The sequence below is a fragment of the Ictalurus furcatus genome, chromosome 7 (assembly GCF_023375685.1).
Source record: "Ictalurus furcatus strain D&B chromosome 7, Billie_1.0, whole genome shotgun sequence".
Lineage (NCBI taxonomy): Eukaryota > Metazoa > Chordata > Actinopteri > Siluriformes > Ictaluridae > Ictalurus > Ictalurus furcatus.
The window spans coordinates 28,858,829-28,881,650 of record NC_071261.1 but is presented as its reverse complement, the minus strand read 5'-3'; the positions used below and the strand labels follow the sequence as shown (position 1 = coordinate 28,881,650).

Genomic DNA, 22,822 nt, shown 5'->3' with positions numbered 1-22,822 from the left:
GAAACGATTCCTAAGGAAGATGGCTTTTATAGACGCAAAAACAAGGGCTGCGCTTGCCAGGAAGCAGAAAGTTATTAGATTGGAATGGATCTAAAGAGACTACATGATGATATGATCAGTTGAGTTGTAGGCCTTTCGAGAGACGTCCCCTTGTTGCTTCGGCTCTGAGTAAACCACACTGACATTTAAGAGTAGAAATTAGGGTTTGGGGGAAGAAAAAAAAAAAAACGTCTGTGAGACTTACGTGGTTCTACCTCTTAATACCGTAAGCTAATAATAAAATAAAACGTCCTTCTTGGAAAATGCAAAAAGCAGTGTACGCAAAGTAGGAATATCATCTCTCTGTCTTCTGTCTGTCAATAGAGCATGAGATATATGAGATACATGAGCGTTTGGGTTCTGTCTCACTCTCTCATTCCAAGCCACACACAAAAAAAATAATAATAAATTCAGTGAAGCACTCAATTATTTGAGTGTACAAGTTTTTTTTTCTTCCTTTCTTATTTAATTGTGGCGAACCGGTTCATGAGAGAAGCATTGGAACGATCTTCGACCACAAATTGCGTTCTCATGTAGCAGATAAACACGCTACAGCAAAGAATTATAGAGCAAGATGGCTGCATGGTATGACTTCCCAGCACAAAAAATACATAAATAAATAAAGAACGACACTTTAATAGTGAATGGAAAGAGAAAAAGGTCTGCAGTGAGTACTAAGAAATATAACCAGCTAGCTAGTATAGCTAGTTTCCTGTATATGACATTTGTCTTCCTTCAATCAGTCCGTACAGGATGTCAGGATTGCTGTGGCTTTTTTAAAAAAAAATCTGCGATGTAACTTGCTGAGTTTTTTTTTTTCTTCTGGAAAACTACTTGAATTGGAGAGACTCCAATCGCACGAAATTGTTTTGCCCGCTCTTTCGCAGCGATGTTTGTTGGTAAACGAGACCTTTCAGCTGTACTCGTGTCCGCCGCACACGATGACGTCACGCGACGCGTCCCGTCCCGAATCTGCGGAAAATCCGCGGTCATTTCGACAGATCGCAAGCGCCACAGAATATCGTAGGGTTTGCTCGATTTCGCGTTCATTTCTGTACTTGCAAAATGGCGAACTCCTGGATGGACATGATTCATGAAATAATGTAATAATTACTAATATCACCGAGTGTAACTATACTTATGTAGTACAGGTGGGATGATTCATTGAAATGAAATGACGCGACGATCATAAATCTGATTATAAAACAATTATAAGCACAGTTTTTAGACTGACGTTTAAACAATTTAATAGACCTGTTCAGTCTATTCTCTACGTCATCATTCATAGTACTAGCCCAGATTCTCGACAGATTTGGTCGCATATTAATTGAAGGTTGCTAAATCGAATCATTTTGCATCACAGCAGATTCAATACTACCACCAGATCATATCCGATCATCGCCTTAAAGATGCGTTTGATAAGATTAACGGTTAAGTAGGTGGGTTTGATTTAAAGAATTTTTTATTCTCCTCCTTAAGTGCCATTCCCACTCATATTCACAAAGCCCCGCCCCCAGAATCTACAGTGGCCTATAGAGTCCGTTTTCCAAACGGGTTTTCTCAGCCACTCAGAGGCCATGGCTTAATACGTTATTTTTTTTTAGTGTGTTCTTTTCCAGGTTATTTATACAAGTAAGAGAGAGAGAGAGAGAGAGAAAAAAAGACTACTAATAATAGTAATAATAATGACAATAATACGCTTTATATTGTAGACTTCATTCTGCGATTTTTAACCCCTAATTGTATCTCCGTGAATAATGGACTTACAGTATATCACCGAAACGTCTCATTTCTCATTCTCATTATGAGTATCGACCCATAATTATTTAACATTATGTCTGAGTCCGGTGAACACTGAACAATCATCAGCGGCTGCTCCTCCAACAAAACTCTTCCTGAAAGTTGCATCCCACTGAGTACAAAATGGCTGAACAGAAAGACATTTTCCCCCCCCTGCTTTTGAAATGAACGGCTGCTGGTGGTTTGGCTGCGCCGGTTTGAAGTTTCTACTCGGGGATGGAAGTGAGCTCAGAGCTCTAGCGGAGATGACAGTATGTCTCTCTCATAAGCATCTCGGGCAGTCTGCTTTTAATACTCTTGTGTTCGAAGCACAGCAAGACATGCTGCCAGATGACTTTTTTTTTTTCTTCTTCTTTTTTTTTTCTTTTCTTTTTTTTTTCCCGGAGAATTTTCCATCGTGTGACCCACTGGTGCTTTGTTACTTGTGGACTTTTTGAAAGTAAAGGAAGTTTGCTTGCAGAGTTTGTTGAAGTTATTAGGAATTTGACTCTTTGACAAATGGGCATGAGATCAATATGCTTTAAAAACACAGTCGAAATTCGTAAAATAATACCACAGCGGAGGACGGAATTGTGTTTTAAATGATCGTTCTCACTCTTTAGGAGTCTCCGTGGTAATTGTTTGGTGTGTGTGTATACTGTGTTTGTGTGTGTGTGTGTATATATATATATACATATATATATATATATATATATATATATATATATATATATATAGGCTGGTTCAGGTGTCTCTGGTAACAGAATCATTCATGCTAAACACCCATCTGTCCCAGGCACTTTTTTGGGTGTCGGGCTGCTCAGGTCGCTTGTCTTGCCAGCGCTGAATCACGGTCCGTCCTGCTAAACGGTCCTCTGGGTGCTTTGGTGGGCCGCAGCTGGTTCCTGAGGGGTCTGGGCTTGATTTGGCCCCATATGGCAAGCGCCGGACCGTGGAGAGTGAGAGAGTGGATGAGTCATGGATGATTTCACTTACCTTATCATCCTGATTGTAAAGGCAGCTCACATTTATTTTCCGTTTTGTTTTTTGTTTCTTTTTCTTTTTCTAATGGCATCCGAACTCTGGCGGGGGAAAAAAATAATAAAATCCGAGATATAAACTTTAGACTTCCGAAGGAAAGACTAGACATCTTTTAGCAGAAAGCACCTGAAATTCAGACCGAATACATTGCAGTGAGAATTAATGGCATTTAAACAGGAGCGGTCTCCATGTTAGTCCTTCCACAGGGACGCTTCATCTATTTATAACCTACAGAATTACAAAATTAGTGAATATCAAAGGAGTTTGCCCAGATGTGATGAATTATAGTGTTCATGGATATCAGTATTTTCACTTTAAGCCATCCAGAAGTCATTAAGAGAACTTCACGGTGGAGGATTTTGAAGCGCATCGATTTTTTAAAAACGTATTTATTTATATTTTTGAGTCCTGTATTCTCTGTGTGTCTGTCTTAAAATAAAACTAGACGGAGAATCATGGGTTTATGTTCAAAATATCACTGCATACGTGCTCATTTTCATGGATTATACCACGTAGAGATTTCATTTCATTTTACTTCATTAAATTTTAGTTTGTTTTTAGATTTTCTGTCTTAAATCTACAGCATCGCATAAGCTTAAGCTCTACCAGCTCTTTAAGAAGGTCTTAGATTATGGATCGCCACGATTTTATTTATTCGACTCATTTTTAATGTTTGTTTTTAATGTTTCAGAAATAAAATTCTACGTCATATACTGTAGGTTCGGGCTCCGAATCTGACTTGTTGCACGCGTGTTCATTTTCAAGAAAGGGCGCCGATAATTTCGGAGCTGGCTGGTGCAGTCATGAAGGCGGCATGAGATCCGTAATGAGCCGGCATTTACATAAATCACGCACCTTTTTAATCGTGATTCGTTAACGGCAAAGAGTGAGACAAACGACTGTACGAAGATGGATTTGCGTAGCTGTCGTCGCTGTCAGCGCGTGTGAATTTGAAAACGATTCATGCGCTCGGCGTCAAAATAAAACATCGGGGTGGTGTAAGACGTGCCTTTTTTTTTTTTTTTGTTCTGTAGCACAACACCATTTTATGTATGCTAGTGAGAAGGGAAAAAAAAACTTCCTAAAGCAGTACAGGACCCCTGCCGGCTGTCCAATTTGTGCCTAATGGGAACTGATCGCACGTTCTATTACTTCTTCTAAAACTCAGGAAATCAAAAGCATGTGCTCGTATCACTCCGCAGTGTTAAACACGAAAAAAACGGGCAAATCGGTAGCAAGCGGAGCTTCCCGTTTAACAAAGCACAGTAGAATCGAGTTGATCAGTACTTAAACATACTTTTTCATGGCGCCGTTGTACACGTACGTCTTTATAACTGTGTTAATAACTGTTTATAAGTTGGTAATGACGCCTTGTATGCGTTTTATAAACTCTAATAATGATATGATATGATAATGAGTCTTTATCGGTCACGTATACATTACAGCACAGGGAAATTATTTTCCTCGAATACCCCAGTATGTCAGGAAGCTGGGGTCAGAGCACAGGGTCAGCCATGATACAGCGCCCCCTGGAGTAGAGAGGGTTAAGGGCCTTGCTCAAGGGCCCAACAGTGACAGATTGGCAGTGCTGGGGCTTGAACCCCCGGCCTTCTGATCAGTAACCCAGACCCTTAACCACCAAGCCGCCACTGCCCCCTCGTAAAGATCTTATAAATAATTCCTTTTACTATAAATGACTTATCTTGTTTAGCACTACATGTTAGCGCTTTATGTTGTAGAGCTCATGCTCTGTGAATAATGATAAAGCAACTAAAGCAATATTCATTAACAGTTGTTTGATGAAAACGTTCTAAATGTTTAAATTGTCAGCGCCGAGTGCTTTTCGATTATATGACATGGACGCACATATTCTTCAGCACGTGTAATGACGAATAACTTTATTTTTGTTAAGCATATTTTGCTGGATTTTACACAATGTAGGATTTCTTATCAGTTAAAGTAAGACTGAAAACTTATGTTAGCTACTTGGGACAGGCTTATGAGATTATCGGGCAAGTAAAATCTCCAGTGTGCTGCCCAGTGTTGTGTTTCGTTGCTTGGAGATTTAGGATAACGTGGCAGCTAACGTGACGTAGTAATGTATGACGTGCGTCAATACAGACGAAGTGAAACGGACGAGTCCATTTGATGACGTGGAATTGTGTCTGTTGACGAACGTTTCGCATGTGGAAGGTTTCAGAGTCTGGCTAGCATCTTTATTGTCTCTCAGAATGTTTGACGTGGTGCGGTGACTGTGTGTCGTGTTAGTAGGGGCGTCGGCGACAGGACGGCTTTGCGCCGCGCTTTATTTTGCTCGTCTTTGTCAGCGTTTCCGCAAAGTCGAACCCTTTCGAATGGAAATCGACTTTATCAGACATTTTCAACCAGTATAAACAAATGAACTTAATTACCACCGTAAGTCTGTTATAAGATGAGTCAGGACACTGTTGGGTTTCTGTGTGTAGAGTAGAACTGTGTTGGGAAAGGGTAAGGGTGTGCGCCCCCTGCTGGGCAAACAATTCACATCTCTCCACAGTAACACTGGTAAAGACTTAACACTGAGGCCACAACTAAAGCTTTTGATTTTTTTTATATTAAAAGACCGTATACAACTGCCACAATACAAGATAATATAAGATTTAAACCTAGTAGGCTAGATTAGAAAAAAAGGAAGAATTATGAAAAACTGCAAATTCTTAAATACAGTGTGCATTATCCCGTTACGACTTCATTTCGTATCTGCAGTGAGACATTAAATCTGTTGTCCTGACGCGGTTTGTTTTCTTCGTGTTATTTTCTGTTCACATTTCTCTCAGAAGAGGGGCTGAACCACGAATGTAAGCTGTGCAGTCAGACTTTCGACTCGCCGGCGAAGCTGCAGTGTCACCTGATCGAGCACAGCTTCGAAGGCATGGGAGGAACCTTCAAGTGTCCTGTCTGTTTCACAGGTAAGCGTGTGTATATATGTGTGTGTGTGTGGGGTGGGGGGGGGGGGTTACCGTCATTAACCCCGGTGACGATTATTGCTGTTGAGATGGCGTAGTGATACTAAACGTTATGGTAACGAACTTCACTACATTAACACGGTGTCACACTACTGTACACAACACGTCTATTCATTGTGTCCTTTTTCTTTTGGAGAAATGGTTCATGATAAAGTTCTGCATGCTAGAACTTTGTCAAATTGTCCAAGGGCCAGGGAAAAACTTGACAGATACTTTCATACCATGTCATGATTTCTTTTTTTTTGTTGTTGAACAAAATATCCACAGAGGCTTCAGACCGCGTGAAAACTTTGCGTACTGACACAAAGCAGCTGCAACCACGCCGAAGTCGATTATTGTCCCATAATAATAGGACGTCCTGAAACGTTTTATTCCTCTTAAACAGTTTCAGCAGATAGAATTTTCACTATACCTACTTTTTATCTATTTATTGTTACTTTTAATGTTTAAAGACAGATTCGTTCCTGTTATCGTCTTACATCATAAAAGCCCATAAACACTCGTTTCCTGTAAACCAACCTCACCCCCCCCCCCCCATCTCTCTCTCTCTCTGTCTCTCTTGAAGTTAATAATAAAATAAAATTAACGCAGACGTCAAACTCCTCTGTCTTACTGATGGTTACAAAGCGCTCACGCTTGAGACTCCTTCCGAAAAAGTTAAATAAATATCACCGTACAGAATTCTTGTAAATAACAACATGTTAATTCTTTGTGATTAGCCTTGGGTTATATAGAGAGTCCATTAAAGAAGTCACTGTGTGTGTGTGTGTGTGTGTGTGTGTGTGTGTGTGATGTTAATGTAGAAATGATAATGTATTCGAATAAGCGTGTTAATGTTGACAAACCTTTGCTTCGGACACCTGTCGACCAATCAGAATTGAGAATTCAGCAGTGCTGTGGTATAACTTGAAGATCATGTTAAAATGTGTATCTAAATACGAATCACTGAAACTGGAGGAGGAGACAAAGAGATGGGTGTGTGGAGAGAGAGAGACAGAGAGAGAGAGAGAGATGGGGGGGAGGGAGACATGCTAATTGTGGATGTTGGTGGTAATGATCTCATCAGTCTCGGAGCGTGGCGCACTCCATCCTGTGAGGATCACTCCCCGCTCCGGTGTCAGCAGGGTTAACTGTCTGGATAATGAAATCTGCAAAGCTCTTAGCTGCCGTTCGCCACTCGGCTCCCGCTAAGCCTCATCACTCTTCTCGGTGGACAAAGCTACTTTCACGTCGCTCCACTTCCCGTTCCACGCTTGTTTAGCGGCCGTATATTTAGGCCTCGCATGTGCACACTGCTTACAGCACATCCCTCATGGCAGTGTAACACACACTGTCAGACTCACACACTGCCAGACTCACACTGTCTACTGCATAGAATACAGGAGCAATTTTGTCAGGGCTTCAGTTCCTGCAAAAAAAAAAAAAAAGCATTAAAATATTAGGTTAATAATTAATAATAGGCCTTTATATGAATTTCAAATGCATCTCAGGGTTTCGTGCAAAATGGTGGGGTAAAATTCCATCACATCGCTCGCAAGCCCTGAATTCATTACATGTACTGGATACTTATCGAACTTATTAAACATGCTCTATGAACAGAGTTGAAGTAGAGTCATGAAATTACTTAAACCGTGCTATATTTATGGACATATTAACATATTTATGCATGTGTCAATACAGTGTATAGATCTTTTTTTTTAATATATATATATATATATATATATGTATATATAAATGCCTAAATATTTTTCTGGTAAAAAACTTCTCAGAGCAGAAATCTTTGAAGGACGTGCTTCTCATTAAAATAGAATTATTACATTTTATTGAATTATCTTGAATGATACTTTTAAAATGTTTCAGTATAGCACTTTGCGCAGTGCTTTAAAAATAAAAATGTACGTACTGACTTACAATTCAGATTTCTGCACTACGTAGGTCTTTATATCAAGACTTAAAGTAAATAAATAATAAAATACAGTGTGTTCGGGCTGTCGAAAACAAATTCCATTGTTCAAATGCTATACAAATGGTCCAATTGCTTTCAAAGGCTAAGAATTCCACATCTGAATGTTTAAAGGGGCAGTATGTAATGTTTAGAGCCCTCTGCTGCCTGCGAGGTGAATTGCAATTTGCAGGTTAAAAAAAAAAAAAAAAAAACCCAACAAAACAAGCCTGAACCAATCCTGTTTTTTTTTTTTGGTTTTTTTTTTGGATTCCTTGTGAGTTGCCTTTTTGAGAAAAGGGACTTGACCTGAACAGCCTGCTTTCAGCTGGCAGTGATGCCATTTTCAGGGCTGTAAATATTGCAAACAGAAATCTGAAATGACAAAGCTAGTCAAATTCATTACACAACGATATCACCAATCATCAGTTTTAGACTGTATCTTTGAAATGCTATGATTAGTGCGGGTCTAGAAACACGTTTAACTGTTACAGACTGCACCTTTAATATCTCATGTCCTACTTTTAATCGGTAAATCACTTGTAATTTATTGGTAGTTCAGTGTATCATTTGATGTAGGAACAGTGGTCAGATATTAGAGGTCAGTACTGAGCCATATCACCCTGCAGCTCTCGGCTGGCGTCCCACTGAAGCTAAGCAGGGTTGAGCCTGGCCAGTACCTGGCCCTCACCCTCACCCAGGGGTCTGTGTGGGTCCTAATGCCCCGGTATATTGACGGGGACACTATACTGTAAAAACAGCACCATCTTTCGGATGAGACGTTAAAGCGAGGTCCTGACTCTCTGTGGTCATTAAAAATCCCAGGACACTTCTCGTAAAAGAGTAGGGGTATAACCCCGGTGTCCTGGCGATAACATAATGCCCCATTGGCCCTTATCTATCACAGCCCCCTAATAATCTCCATCTCTGAACTGGCTACCTTTATTAATAGTAATATCAATGAATAGCACCTGAAACAGATAATATCAGGTGAGTACACTTTAGAGATAACCAGTGGCGGCCATATTGGACTGAAGAATGGACATGTGTGTGTCTGTGTGTGTGTATGGGAGAGAGAGAGAGAGAGAGAGCGAGAGAGAGAGAGAGAGAGAGAGATTCTCCAGGAGTTGAACATTTACAGTACAGTAGAGATATGAATAATATTAACATCACTACGCCCAACTGAACAATTCTTCCCCTGCTTGGCTCATTAGTTTTATTGAGTAAACATCATCTATTTTCAATCATTTTTTCTCTCCTTTAAGGTGGTTACAAAAGTGAATTCAAATCATATATTAATAACATGAAAATGCTAATATATCAACATATTAAACATCAGCATTCTGGGCCGCATTTCACCGAACAAAACGAGTTCCTCACCGATAACCCGCGGAGATCGTATAACACCGTCCAACACTCCTAAAGTCACGTCAATGTAACGTTCTATAGAAACGCCGTATTTATGAACGCTAGGGTGCTAATCGCTCACAGAAAGCCTGGTTTTGTGTGAACACACTTCATTTGTAAGGCGCTAGAATGATTTCCAGGATGGCTTGAATCCCTTGACGATACGGAGAAAAGTGCAACCTTAAACAATGGCGACAAGATAATGTACTTTAAATGTATTTTTTAAGAATGAAAGTCAAAAGCTGAAGCTTGCGTGCGTACGATCTCACGGCATACAGTTTAGCACATACAAATGCACTTGTTTTACTATGTATCTCAGTTCTTATAGCACTTTTCACAGTAGACATTGCCACAAAGCAGCTACAGAAATCCAGATTTAGATTTAGATCCCTAACCCTAACCCTTGAGACGACATGAGGAAGAAACCTTGAGAGGAACCAGACTGAAAAGGGAAAAGAGACACCAGATAGTGGGGTTATAAATCATTACTCTTCTCCAGCTGTATAATATAAAGTAGTGAATGTGTTGAAAGGATGTTCAGTATGAGTATGAGTTCTGGACTGAGCACAGGACAGTATGTAGGTGAGATTATCCACTGAAGTAAGGGTGAGACTTGGGCATAAACTATTTCTGAGAAGTGCAGGTCTTTAGAGTACAGTATAGAAGCTCCGAGTCTGTACGAGAGAACGTATACTCTGTATATATATTGACGTTGAAATTCACTACCTTTGACTCTTTCTTTATTTTCTACAAAGGTTTAGTAATAATATGCATCACCGGCTCCGTTAATCCCAAGTCAAATTCTTCTTGTTCCTCAAATTGTTCCTCAAATTGAAAGCGATTGAACTTTTTATTCAGAGAGAAAGTCTGTCAGAAATTGTGACAAAAAATAAGCGGCATGCCTTAAGTTTCTTCTCTGTGACTGTATTTGGGTTTGTACAGTGGAATTTAGAGATGAAACATCTCACAATCAGAAGATGTGACTTTTCTAGCTTGTCCCAAAATTTGAGAAGTAAATAGTGCTGTAGTGATGAGCACCATTGTCCAAAGTCCAAGGTAGGTCCAAGACTACCTGAAATCAAGTCAAGACTGAGTGTTAAGTGGGTTGAATCCACATGAAGATGGAATCCAAATGAAAGCCATTATATGCTTTTCAAGAGCAAGCCTTATTTATCTAGTTGGCTTCATTTGTGCATCGAGTTTTTATCATGATTGTTGTTTTCTAGAATGAAAAAAATGTACTTCCTGTCAAACAATAGGAACTGTACATTATTTTCACAAACTCTGTCAAGACTAAAACTATATTTAGCGAGACTAATGTCCAAGACCAAGACAAGTCCAAGTACAAATGCCACTAAGTCAGACAAGTCCAAGTAAATACAAAAAAGACACGTTGACTTGAGTCGGACGTGAGTCCTACAGCCCGATACATGAGCACTACAGCTAGTAGAAGCCTCATTGTTTTATAAGAACAGAAGGATAATACGGCGAAGGATAGAGAGAGAGAGAGAGAAGGATTATAGTGGACTAAATTACTTGAACTATCTGACGAATTATAGGAATTTGAAGGGAAGATGAGGGGAACGGGCGAGGGGAATGCAGACAAAGCAAGAAAAAGGTAAAGAGAAAAAAAATGGGGGATGAGAGAAAGGAGAGGGGAAGGGAAAGAGGGAAAAGTGGAGTTGAAGAGAGATCCAGAGGCCCCAGGAAGATGACAGAAGCTCCAGTCTCGCAGGGCAAATTTGACAGCTATCAGAAGTAAGGAAGCCCGCAGCGAAAAAGTGTCTGTGCTCACTACGGAGAAGGAGGGCGGGCGCGGATCGCCTTGTGATTTCGACCGCGAGGACTCGCACAAACAAACCAGAAGTAGAGGTGAAAGTCAGGAGGGATTTCTGCACTTTGTCTCACTTCTTCAACCCTTAAAGAAAGCAAATTCTCCACACACTATCGAGTTACAGCACGAGCAGGCACCATTCGATAACAAAGCAGCACGGTGCAATGTTCCTCGCCACGCCGAGAGGAAAGGTAAAACCTCGTCTCTAAAGTCGGACCGGATCCTTCTCCATAATCTCCCACAATGCTCCGTCAACATCCTTGTGCCACATAAAGACGAGAGGGGAAAAAAAAAAAAGTTGTTTATCAAGTGTAAAATATTCAAATGTAGCCCAGAATGCTAACTTTCCCCACATTCGTGTCCCTCAGAGACCGGACCCCTCCCCCGTCCGTCGCCTTTTCTCTCTCATTTCAGAATGGACACATGGGTCTAGCATAACGAAGAGCACGTTTGAAGTACTCCTTTGAGAATTTAGGCCGCATTTACTAACACACACCAACACGCACTAACACGCACATATTCATCCACTGGTGCCGACTTAATTAAAAGAACACAGGCACAGTATGTATTTTTAAGTGCCATCCCAAAGTCGGGGTGACTGTATTCAGGCTACGCATAAATAAATAGTGCGTCTGCATGAATATTTATATTGTCAGTATAATTAAGGACGTAATAGACAGGGTTTTTTTTTTTTTCGCACATTTTTCCCCCCTCAGTGTCTCAGGATCTGATGACTAAAGTGTTTAATAAAGCCTTAGCACTGACCAGAAGTATCAGCTAGATGTGCACATATATGATCATTTCATATCACTTCATTGCATATAATTTGTAATAAATTGTCAGAAAATCCTCTCGTTTTATAGTTATGAAAATGACATCCTGAACCCAACTGTGTTTTTTTTTGTTTGTTTTTTTGTTTTTTGGCATGTAGCTCAAGAAATATGAATAAAATTGCTTTTAAAGGTTTAATTCTGACCGAATGGATTAGGCTTATGTGAGTTTCGCTACAGCAAGTAATTAGCCAACAGTTTGATCAAAGCGTGGCATTCATTTCATAGGAAATCACAATTTAGCAAGCAAGATTTTAGACATCTTCCCACCATGTTTGTTAAACTGGCTCCTTACACAACATCTTAGCAGGAAGACATCCTAGGCAAGATTAACCCATGGGGATATGGGGGCTTTTGTCATTTTGTCGCTCTCGCTCTCTCTCTCTCTCTCTCGCTCTACATATATATATATGAATGAATATATATATATATATATATATATATATATATATATATATATATATATATATATATATAAAGCAAAACTTATTTTCCAACTTGTTTTTCTCACTTTGTCTACTTATCTCCAATTAGTTTGACCCATCCAATTAATCTATGCTAATGACTGTAGCTACTGTCCTGTGCCAGTTTGACAATCAAAACAAACCGATCATTTTTGTCTCATTGTTGACTTACTATTTTGCCGTTTCGTGGTCTGTGAAAGCCAAACAAACAAAAACCCACACTGAAGTCTCGAGCAAGCATTTTTGACAAAATGTGACTGTATTTTATGACTTTTTTGTTGTTGTAAAAATGTAAACAAAGACATTCCTACATCGTTTTAGTGAACTATCTTTATGTTTTCTTGAAGTAGAGGAGTTAGCGTACTGTATGTTCCAGGAAGTAAAACACAAAACTTGATTTATCGTCTGATCCTGAACTGTTTTCATGTGCAGGACGGGAAAGTCTGGAAATGTAGAAAAAAGGTTTTGAAGTGGATGGATATTCTGTAAATGGATATTCTTTTGGCAAATTGACACAGATTCATAACACAAGGGTTATACATGTATTGTGTTTATACAGTACTGTAGCGTCATTTCTGTAGCCGTCTTAATGGATCACGTTTCATTCATTCATTAAGCTTCAGTAAGCGCTTTATCCTGGTCAGGGTCACAGTCACGTTGGATCCGGGGTCTATCTAAGGAACACTGGGTGCAAGGTTAGAATACACCCTGTATTAACGATCACAAGATCACATTTCATGTCGTTCCTTTTGATGTTACAGTTAATGACGTTTAATAAATAGCAAGACAACTGCACGTAGTTTCGGGGGAAAAGTCCGGAAAAGATCCGAGATTGTTTTCCAAGAGGGAAGGGCGAGAACCCTGGGTTATTCAGCTGCTGGCACTCCAGATGGTCCCTGGTCTTGTGTCTGCTTTTGTGTGTATTTTTAGTCGACAACAATTTCACTCGGATTACTCATTAATGGGACGTGCTTCTGAATCTCAGGAATACGGTACAGCATGCTTTATTTCCCCAACAGCAGCTTTGTTTTTAGGGATGTTCTTGTGTTCAGTGTGACGTGTTTTCGTCCAAATAATCAAATTGTGATCACCGTGATCTGTCATATCACTTTATCAGCACACACCTGCTATCATGACTGTGAAAAACAGCATCCAGGATGCCCAAGATCCAAACGCTGGTGCTAAAATGCCAGGCTTATTTTAAGCCTCTCTCGCTCGCTGGCTCGTCTGACTGCCGTGACGTTTGCAGTGGCCCAGATCCCGTTCTCCAGCTTTGGCATTTGGCGTGTTTTCTGTTTGAACGCTGCATTTAGAGTTTCTCCCACTATACAGGCACACAGTACAGGGAATGTGGGTTACGCAAAATTGTTTTATTTCATGCAACAGGGATGCAATCAGGAGCACAACGCCGCTTCCTAAGTGGCGCTAAATTTAGTTGTCTCACAACGATTTCATTTTGATTAGAAGATCTGAGTTTGGTTTTCTACTGTTCTTACCACCAGCATGTCTTCAGTGCATGCATGCAATGTGTAACGTTTAACTGAGGCCTCGTAACTGACATCCGTACATCCTCTGTCTAAATCTCCCTGTGTACATCAAGGCCTCAGACCAAAGAAGTGGGAAAATAAAGCATTTTATTTGAGTCTTACCGGGTACCAACTAGTATGAGGTCACCTCACTGAGTACGAAATGATACTTAAATGTCGGTGCATTGTTCACTCGTCAGAAAAATAATAGGTAATAAAATGTACAATGGAATTGGTATTATTATTTTATTATTATTATTATTATTATTATCTTAGCATGTGCTGTTTTGAGGAAATCTGAGGGGGAAAAAACAACATCATTACCTTTGTCTTCCTAAGGGTGTGCAAACTTTTCCTCTTGCACTGTATATAATTGGATTCTGCAAATGTGAAACAAATGCGATGTGTTGAATGAAACAGGGAGCCGAAACAGGACACAAGATCATCATCCAAGCGGCACAAAATGCAGTCCATGTCTCTCATTATCTCATGTATGCCCTTCAAAGCAGGTCTGCAGTCTGCTTGGGCTTATTAGCCAACCTTTTGTTATAAGAGGCATCTGATATGAGATATTAGAATTTTGGATTACTGCTAATGGGGGTCATGGTGTGAATCAGATATAATGGTGAAGTTGACGTTCATTAGGCACAGAAACAGACTCGAATCCATGTCTAGCTCTGATGAGACCGAGACATTTTAGTTTCCAAGACATAAAAGATCAAGCTCTCATGTCTGTACTGCAGTTTTTCCATGTTGAAGAATAAAGCAACTTAAAGCCTTTCTGCACTTCTGTGTCTTTCACTTTGCGCAGTATTCGTCCAGGCCAGTAAGCTCCAGCAGCATATTTTCTCAGCTCACGGTCAGGAAGATAAGATCTACGACTGCACACAGTGTCCGCAGAAGTTCTTCTTTCAAACAGAGCTTCAGGTGAGTCACTTTAGCACCAGCTAACAAATGACACACTTTATTCAACGTGGCAGTTTACAAACAGGTGGACCGGAGAAGGGAAAGACAATGGATCAGCCTTCAAGATGATCTCACAGTTGTAAATTTGTAAAAAAAAAAAAAAAAAAAAAAGAAAAAAGAAAAAAAGAAAAGAAAATTCACTTGAGACAACTCTTACAAAAAGTTGTTAGTGTATGTTTTTTTTTTGTTTTTTTTTTGCTTTAGGTTTCCTAAGTGGTCCCTATTAGCTCTTATTGCTCATCGTTTATGTAAGGTAATGTATTTTGTACAAATATAAAGGAACAACTCCACGATAAATTCAATTTCCAGTTGTAAAATTCAATTCCTCAGTCAGTTGAGGCATATTTTGGTCCTTCTTTAGTTTTGCACCGTATCTTTGAGGCTAATGTAACTAGTAATGAAAGTATGGCTCATCTAAAATCTTCCTCAAACAGCATCCAGGTCTTCAGTGATATATCTCTCTGCTGATGTGATTTAAGACAATGTGGGATTTTCTACCTCGCTGTACAGATAAACGCTGAAATGTTTATGGAGGCGGCCATGTTGTCCCAAAGTGTGAATGCAGATTCGAACAAAAACCTTCAAACTGATCTGGATGCTAATATAGTTCTAACTTAGATTTGTGAATACACACCTTTCTATTTAACAATAAGATTGCATACTATAACTTAATGACATCATTTAGAGATGATATAGAAAGAAATAGGGTGACCTGACCACCATTACTTGTCATGCACACTCATCAAGCATACTGGGTAAAGCCTCCTTTTGCTCTCAAAACAGCCTCAGTTCTTTGTGCCATGGATTCCACTGAAGAACTCATTGTCATGTTCATGAAACCGGTTTGAGATGACTTTTTCTTTGTCACGGTGCATTATCATACAGGAAGTAGCCATTACAAGATGGGTAAATTGTGGCTATTTAGAGATGCACACAGTCAGGAACAATACTCAGATAGTCTGAGGCATTCAAGCCATGATTGATTGGTCTTAACAGGCCCAAAGTGTGCCAAGAAAACATTCCCCACACCATTACACCACCTCCACCAGCCTGGACTGTCGACACAAGGCAGGTTGGGTCCATGGATTCATGCTGTTGGTGCCAAATTCTGACCCTACCATATGTGTGCATCAGAAGAAATCGAGATTCATCAGACCAAGCTATGTTTTTCCATTTTTCAACTGTCCAGTTTTGGTGTGCCTGTGCACACTGCACCCTCAGCTTTCTGTTCTTGGCTGACAGGAATGGAAGCCGACGTGGTGTTCTCCTGTTGTAGCCCATCTGCCTCAAGGTTTGACGTGTTGTGGATTCTGAGATGCTTTTCTGCTCACCACAATTGTACAGAGTGGTTATCTGAGTCACTGTAGCCTTTCTGTCAGCTCGAACCAGTCTGGTCATTCTCTGTTAGAATAATGATATTAACTCCATATATTTATGAAGCACTGTTCTAAGCACTTGATATTTCCCCAGGAGGTCTCCCATCCAGGTACTGGGCAGGCTCAACCTTACTTAGGTTCAGTGAGAAACCAAAGAAGAACCGCACAGTGATATGGCTCTGGCTCAGGAGCTTGCTTATCAACAAGGTGTTTGCATCTGCAGAACTGCTGCTTGCGGGATGTTTATTCTTTATTGCACCATTCCGTGTAAACTCTAGAGACAATATTAAACTGTGTGAAAATCCCAGGAGATCAGCAGTTATAGAATGACTTAAAGTAGCCTGTCTGGCACCAACAATCACGCCATGGTCAAAATCACCGAGGTCACATTTTCTCCCCCCATGCTGATGGTTGATGTGAGCATTTCCCAAAGTTGCTGGCCCGTATCTGCATGGTCTTATGCCTCTGCACTGGTGCCACACGATTGGCCGATTAGGTAATTGCATAAATGAGTAGGTGTACAGATGTTCCTAAGTGTTCCGTGAGTGTACATTAACCTTGTAGTTAAACCTTGGAAGTTGAAATGTTTTGTCCAAACGCTTGGACAAAGGCAACACTAAGAATATAAGAGCTTTTCATTTCCAGTAGCCCACAAACACAGGAGACATGTGACAACTCTGGGAAAGCACAGTTTTCTTGGGAATTGGATCGATGTGTATTATCATAAACAGATTTATTTTTATTTTTTTAATTGTATTGTGTATTGTTTTTACAGAATAGAGTATTTACAGCAGAGTGATTCCGAGCTATAGGACTAAACTGCGTCATTGTCATTTCATCCATTTTACTTTTATTCGTAATTATTTCCAGTTGGTTTCGATTCAGACAGCAGCGCTCTTATCTCTGCTCTAGGCCAGAAAAAAAGTGAGGATGATCATTATGTGGAAACTCGGTATAAGTCCACGGTGATAAAATAAACCAAACCTGACATACTGACATGGCCCACAGTCATGGGGATGGTAAATAAAGAAACCTCAGTCTGAGCATCGTGTAGCTAGTCCTGTTTTTCATTCTCCATTTTCCACAAGACAAACGTTACGATTAGGTGTAAACAACCGTTCTTTAACCTGAGGGATGTTTCTCAATACTTTTTTCTCCCCACCCCCCCGTTTTGTTTTTCCGATGTTCGGAATGGGATGGATGCGTGTCTCCCCTTGGTGGAGTTTCACGTATGCTTTAGTTGTTTTCCAGGCTTTTTGTCGAGACAAGAGCAGACATGAAAGACCTCTGGATCTTTGTTCTGGATCAGGGAAGGTTATGAAAGAAGCAGCACATTGCACTCGGGGAAATACTGTTATTATATTTCACCTGAAAATTGTTCCCAGATTGTGCCCCATGGGTAGATGCATCACACACACACACACACACACACACACACACACACACACATACACACATACTCCCACACGCATGTTTCAAATATTGTATATAATCCACAAAACCTCATGACTTGATAGTTACCATGCTGCCAACTGCATTTTAAGCATCCTTATAAAGCTTACAATGGCATCTCGGTATTATATAGGAGATTTAATTTATGTAATTAATTCATTAATTAAAAACTACACATCACCTGAATGTTTGTCTAGTGATGCGTACCCAGTTAACTGTAGATAAACAGTATAAAATGTTGGCAAAAAGCATGTTGCACTGTAGAATTACATTTATAATGATAATAGATAATAAATAAATAAATAAATAAAACAATCATTACTGCAATACAACAAATATATACAGCCTGAAACAAAACAAATATATACAATTAATTATAGTAGAACCAAATAAACAAATAAACATTAATAGAACAAATACATAGAGACTGAAATAACAACGACAACAACAACATTTTGTCATGTAAAGTATTAAAAAGACAGGTTTATTTTCGTATCTGATGGTTTTTAAATGCTTTTAATTTGTGAGGAATTGTTGATTTGAGGATCCATCAACCAGTCAGCATTATTCAAATGCATATATCAGTGTTTTTACTGCAGTGAGTCATATGGCATTTGTGACTCAGGTTGTATTTTACAAGCAAACTCTAAGAGAATAAATAGGGGCTAATTCTAACAACTCTCCAGTTTTTATAATACATCCTCGAGGCAGTCCAATCTTTTTAAACAATATATATGTTGTGTTGTTGCGGATGCAGTATGCAGTGGACTACTGTGAGCATCAGGCATCATTTCACATCTTGTCAGATGTGCCACGTACATGTCAGTATCTCTGGCTGAATCGTAGTTCGGTCTGTCAGAGGCCTGGGCTGCTTTCAGCTAGTTCAAGATTCTCTCTTCTTCCACTGTCTTTCTGGCAACATCTTCTTATCTTTGCTTTCTCTGGCCAGTGAGGTCAAGGGTCAGGCTCCCGCTGAGCTCAAGACAGAAGGAGGGATAGAGAGAGAGAGAGGGAGGGATGGAAAGAGAGAGGGATGGAGAGAGAGAGTGCTGGGGGGAATGATATTTTATTCATTTGCAGGAGAGCTCATTGCAGGAGACGATGAGCTGTGACAGGTAGCTCCCTGCCAGGAGCCGGCCAATTTCCACTGGCCTGTCTAGGAGCATGATCGGAAAGCCGAGGACTAATCAGGCCTCCCAGGAACACATGCACACACTGTGATTGATTGACTCTCGGGCCTGTGTGAGATCCAACAGAGGAGATGGTGGTCTCTGACTGGCTGGAACCCCACTCATCTGCTCCACTTCGAACCTCACTGTGCTCGTTTAATGGGCCCAAAATGTTGTTATTCTGCAAAGAATGAAGGTTTGCAGAATAACAACATTATTAGATTAGTGTTTGATAGGGCATGTGTGTGTGTGTGTGTGTTATTAACTGTGTTAACCAAATACTAGGGATACCAGTCCTCCTTCTACACTGTTTCATGACGATTTTAGTCGTCTTTCACTGAGAAGCCAAACATCTCCGGAGTAACAATTTCACCACTCAGTTCTCTTTTCTCTCAAGCAGACCTTCTTATAGACTTCTCTCTCGCTCTCTTTCTCGCTGCCTTTTCCCCCCGTCTGAGCTCAGCAGTCAATTTCATTATAGCGTATTCGCAAATCACTATGTTCTCGCAATAAAATCATGCATGAGATTATATTTGTAGATTTATATAACTTTCTATTCGCCCATATCTGAACCTCATGAGCAAGAACTGTAGCCTACACAGTGATTGTGGCTTTGTAGGTTGTCTTGTAGTTGCAAACAGGTTATAAAATAACAGAACCAACCAGACTTCAGTTTTTCCTGTCAGACAGAGAACTCTTAGGTTTTACCAGAGGTGATTGATAGTGACCATGGCGGCGTTATCACTCACTGTCGTTGATTGTCATTGTTTCAGTTCACATTCCATTATTAGATTTGAGTCATTTCCTTGTTTGGTCATAGCTCCGCCCTGTCATCTGTAGGTCTTTAGTTACCCCGCCTTGTCATTAGTAGTCCCAGGTGTTCCTTGTCTAACTGTGTGTATCTAGAGCCCTTATATGTGTATTTATAAGTTGCTCTATCAATTGGTCTTAGCCAAACAGTTCTAGTTTCATGGGGAAACTAGATACTCCATATCCTAAAGACAGCTCTGAGCCCATTTTACTGGTGGAATGACCAAACATGTTGTGTGAATACAGCACAGATACTCAAGAATGCATATTCTGATAGCTAAATAAGTTCTTAAAGAGTGATTGACTGTGTGACCAACAAATTCTCAACAGTTCACACAAAGGTAGCAAGGCTAAGGCTAGGGTTATGTGGCATGCCTAGCTGAAAAGCTTTGCCAAATCAGGATACGTGTGGAAATCTGTACTGTAGGTTGTCAAAAGTTTACGAGAGCTTAATTTTACACAAACGAGCCCATATGCTGCATTACATTTGGACAGTTAGATGAGAAAAGACATAATGGGAATACTAATTTGCGTCTTGAGACCTTCATATATTGGAGTTTTTACTGAACTCCAGGAAGCACGTTAGATGACTTGCTACTGCTGGAGTCATTTTCTGAGCTGGCTAGCTAGCTGAGTAGATGACTTGTGTGTATCATAATGAAGTAAAACAGCCGTACCTGCTATACCTCAGTAGCTTATTTTTACATCATTGTATGAGTTTATGTCCCACTAACATCATGGCTTAGTGGTTAGCATGTTTGACTTTCACCCCCGGGGGTTGGGGGCTTGAATCCCACTTCTGCTCTTTGTGTGTAGAGTCCCTGCTTCTGGGGTTTCCTCCCCCAGTCCAAAGACATGTGTTGTAGGTTGATTGGCATTTCCAAATTATCTGTGATGTGTGAATATGTGTGCAGTTGTGTCCCGTGATGGGTTGGTGTGCCCTGAGTTCCCTGGGATAGGCTCCAGGCTTAGAATAAGTGGTATGGAAAGTAAATGGATGGGATTACAAAATAGCTATCAGTAATTAAGTAGCTTGTTTATCATATAGTTCAATGCAGTTTAATATTGTCTAGCAGCTTTCCACAATAGCCAAGCCCATAAAAATGTCATATAAAAGCCCAGGAGCAGAGATGGCAGTATGTGGCAACAATATTTGCAAGTGGACACATACCCTTATCTTAACAGCCTGTTCCCTTTGCTGTAACACACTTCATATTTGTGATTTGTAGCACTCATATAATACTGACGTGGGGGAAATAACTCGGCTCTGCTGGTTCTGCTCTAAAAAACACACAAACTAGAATCTAGAATGCGATTTTTTTTTTCTTCCCCCCCTATCATTCACAAACTGGCACTGTGAGTGGGCCAGGAGACATTATCAAACATCTAACGAGTGACGTTACTCTTCACGCCTTCTGTTTTTAAACACTACTCGTAATATGCTGACTTCACGCCTCATTAGAACATCCACTTGTTGCAGTGTGGGAACGACTGCTCAGATGCCAAGCGAAGGAAAAAAAAGCGAAGAAAGGCATGTTGGCTTTTTGAGTACCAGCGGCTGGGTGACTGCACGACCCTCACCTTAATTATAGTCCCTTTTTAAACCTCCCTTATTATTATTCCATTTAGTTCACTGTGCCTTTAACAAAAGGCATTGTCACAAAGCAGCTTTACAGAGATCCCGATGTAGAGGTAGATCCCTAACTAAGAAGCTAAAACTCCCTGAGATGACGTCTCTAGAAGAACTAGACTCAAAAGGGAACCCTTGAGCTCCTACTCAAGGTCTTAATGCGTGGCCTGAAGATGAGAAGAGACTTTATTTTTATACCACTGCACTAATGAATGCTTGTATGAGTTTGTTTTTGGATGAGAGTAGAGGCTTTTTTCTTGAAACCCTTCCAAACAACTTGTGGTGATGTAGGTGACTTCGGATTGTAGTTTTGGAGACGTTCTGACCCCAAGACGCAACTAACTTCTGCAATTCTCCAGCTGTGATCCTTGGAGATTTTTTATCCACTCGAACCGTCCTCTTCACAGTGCGTTGAGACGATATAGACACACGTCCAATTCCAGGTTGATTCATAACATTTCCAGTGGACTGGGACTTCTTAATTATTGCCCTGATGGTGGAAATGGGCATCTTCAATGCTTGTGCTATTTTCTTATAGCCACGCCCCATTTTGTGAAGCTCAACAACCTTTTGCCGCAAATCACAGCTATATTCCTCGCTCTTACCCATTGTTATGAATGACTAAGGGAATTTGGCCTGTGTGTTACCTCATATTTTATACCCCTGTGAAACAGGATGTCATGTTTGAACAATTTCCTGTTCCTAATCACCCAGCTGTAGTAAAAAAAAATGTAAAATATCAATGGGAATATACTTGTATATTTTTCCCATATGAATTCATAGGGTTGCCAATAATTGTGGGACACATTGAAATTCTCACAGCCTTCTTTGCTCAAATTTACCAAGGGTGCTAATATTAGTGGAGGGCACTCAAACATTTTCCCCATTTTTCCCCTTAACATGGTTGCCAGGTTTTGTATATAATGTCAGTTTTTTTTTTTCAGATATATTGATTGCAAAACAAAAATACGTACAAACGTTAACTTGTTTTTCTCCCTGAAAACCAAAAAAAGGCTTTTTTTGTGTTTGTTTCATCTTGCAGGATCTGAACCTGGCAACCTTTCTTAAAATAAATTAAAGAAAAGAACCCAAGCAAACAAAAAAATAAGACACTGCTTATTTTTTTCAGCCATTATTATTGACATATACTGTATATTGCAGTACAGTGACATTTTCTTTTCTTCACATATCACCAGCGTGTTAGGACGCTGGGGTCAGAACACAGGGTCAGCCATGATACAGTGCCCCTGGAGCAGGTAGGGTTAAGGTCTTGCTCAAAACCTTCTGATCGATAACCCAGAGCCTTTCATCATTGAGCCACCACTGCCCACAATCAAAAGTGATCAGACTGAACTGGTAGAACTAGAACAGTGGACTAGTTCAACAAACAGACTTCATGTACAAACCATAATGAACTTTCTTTTACTTTCACACTATCTGTTGTGACCCAGATGAGGACGGGTTCCCTCCTGAGTCTGGTTCCTCTCAAGGTTTCTTCCTCATATCATCTTAGGGAGTTTTACCACCGTCACCACCGTCTCTCTCAATAGGG

The 22,822-nt window shown here is 40.2% G+C and overlaps 1 protein-coding gene across 8 annotated transcripts in view; it reads left to right on the top strand.

Annotated features, from left to right (window-relative positions):
- Positions 1-22,822, top strand: part of LOC128610390 (zinc finger protein 521) — a 138,064-nt gene that overhangs the window by 97,118 nt on the left and 18,124 nt on the right. For 6 of the 8 annotated variants that reach the window (XM_053629674.1, XM_053629673.1, XM_053629675.1 and 3 more), the window contains 2 exons: positions 5,676-5,807; positions 14,679-14,794. In XM_053629674.1, coding sequence (XP_053485649.1) covers positions 5,676-5,807; positions 14,679-14,794 — 248 coding nt within the window. The remainder of the gene's footprint in view (positions 1-5,675; positions 5,808-14,678; positions 14,795-22,822) is intronic. The other 2 variants (XM_053629672.1, XM_053629671.1) reach the window with 1 other exon arrangement.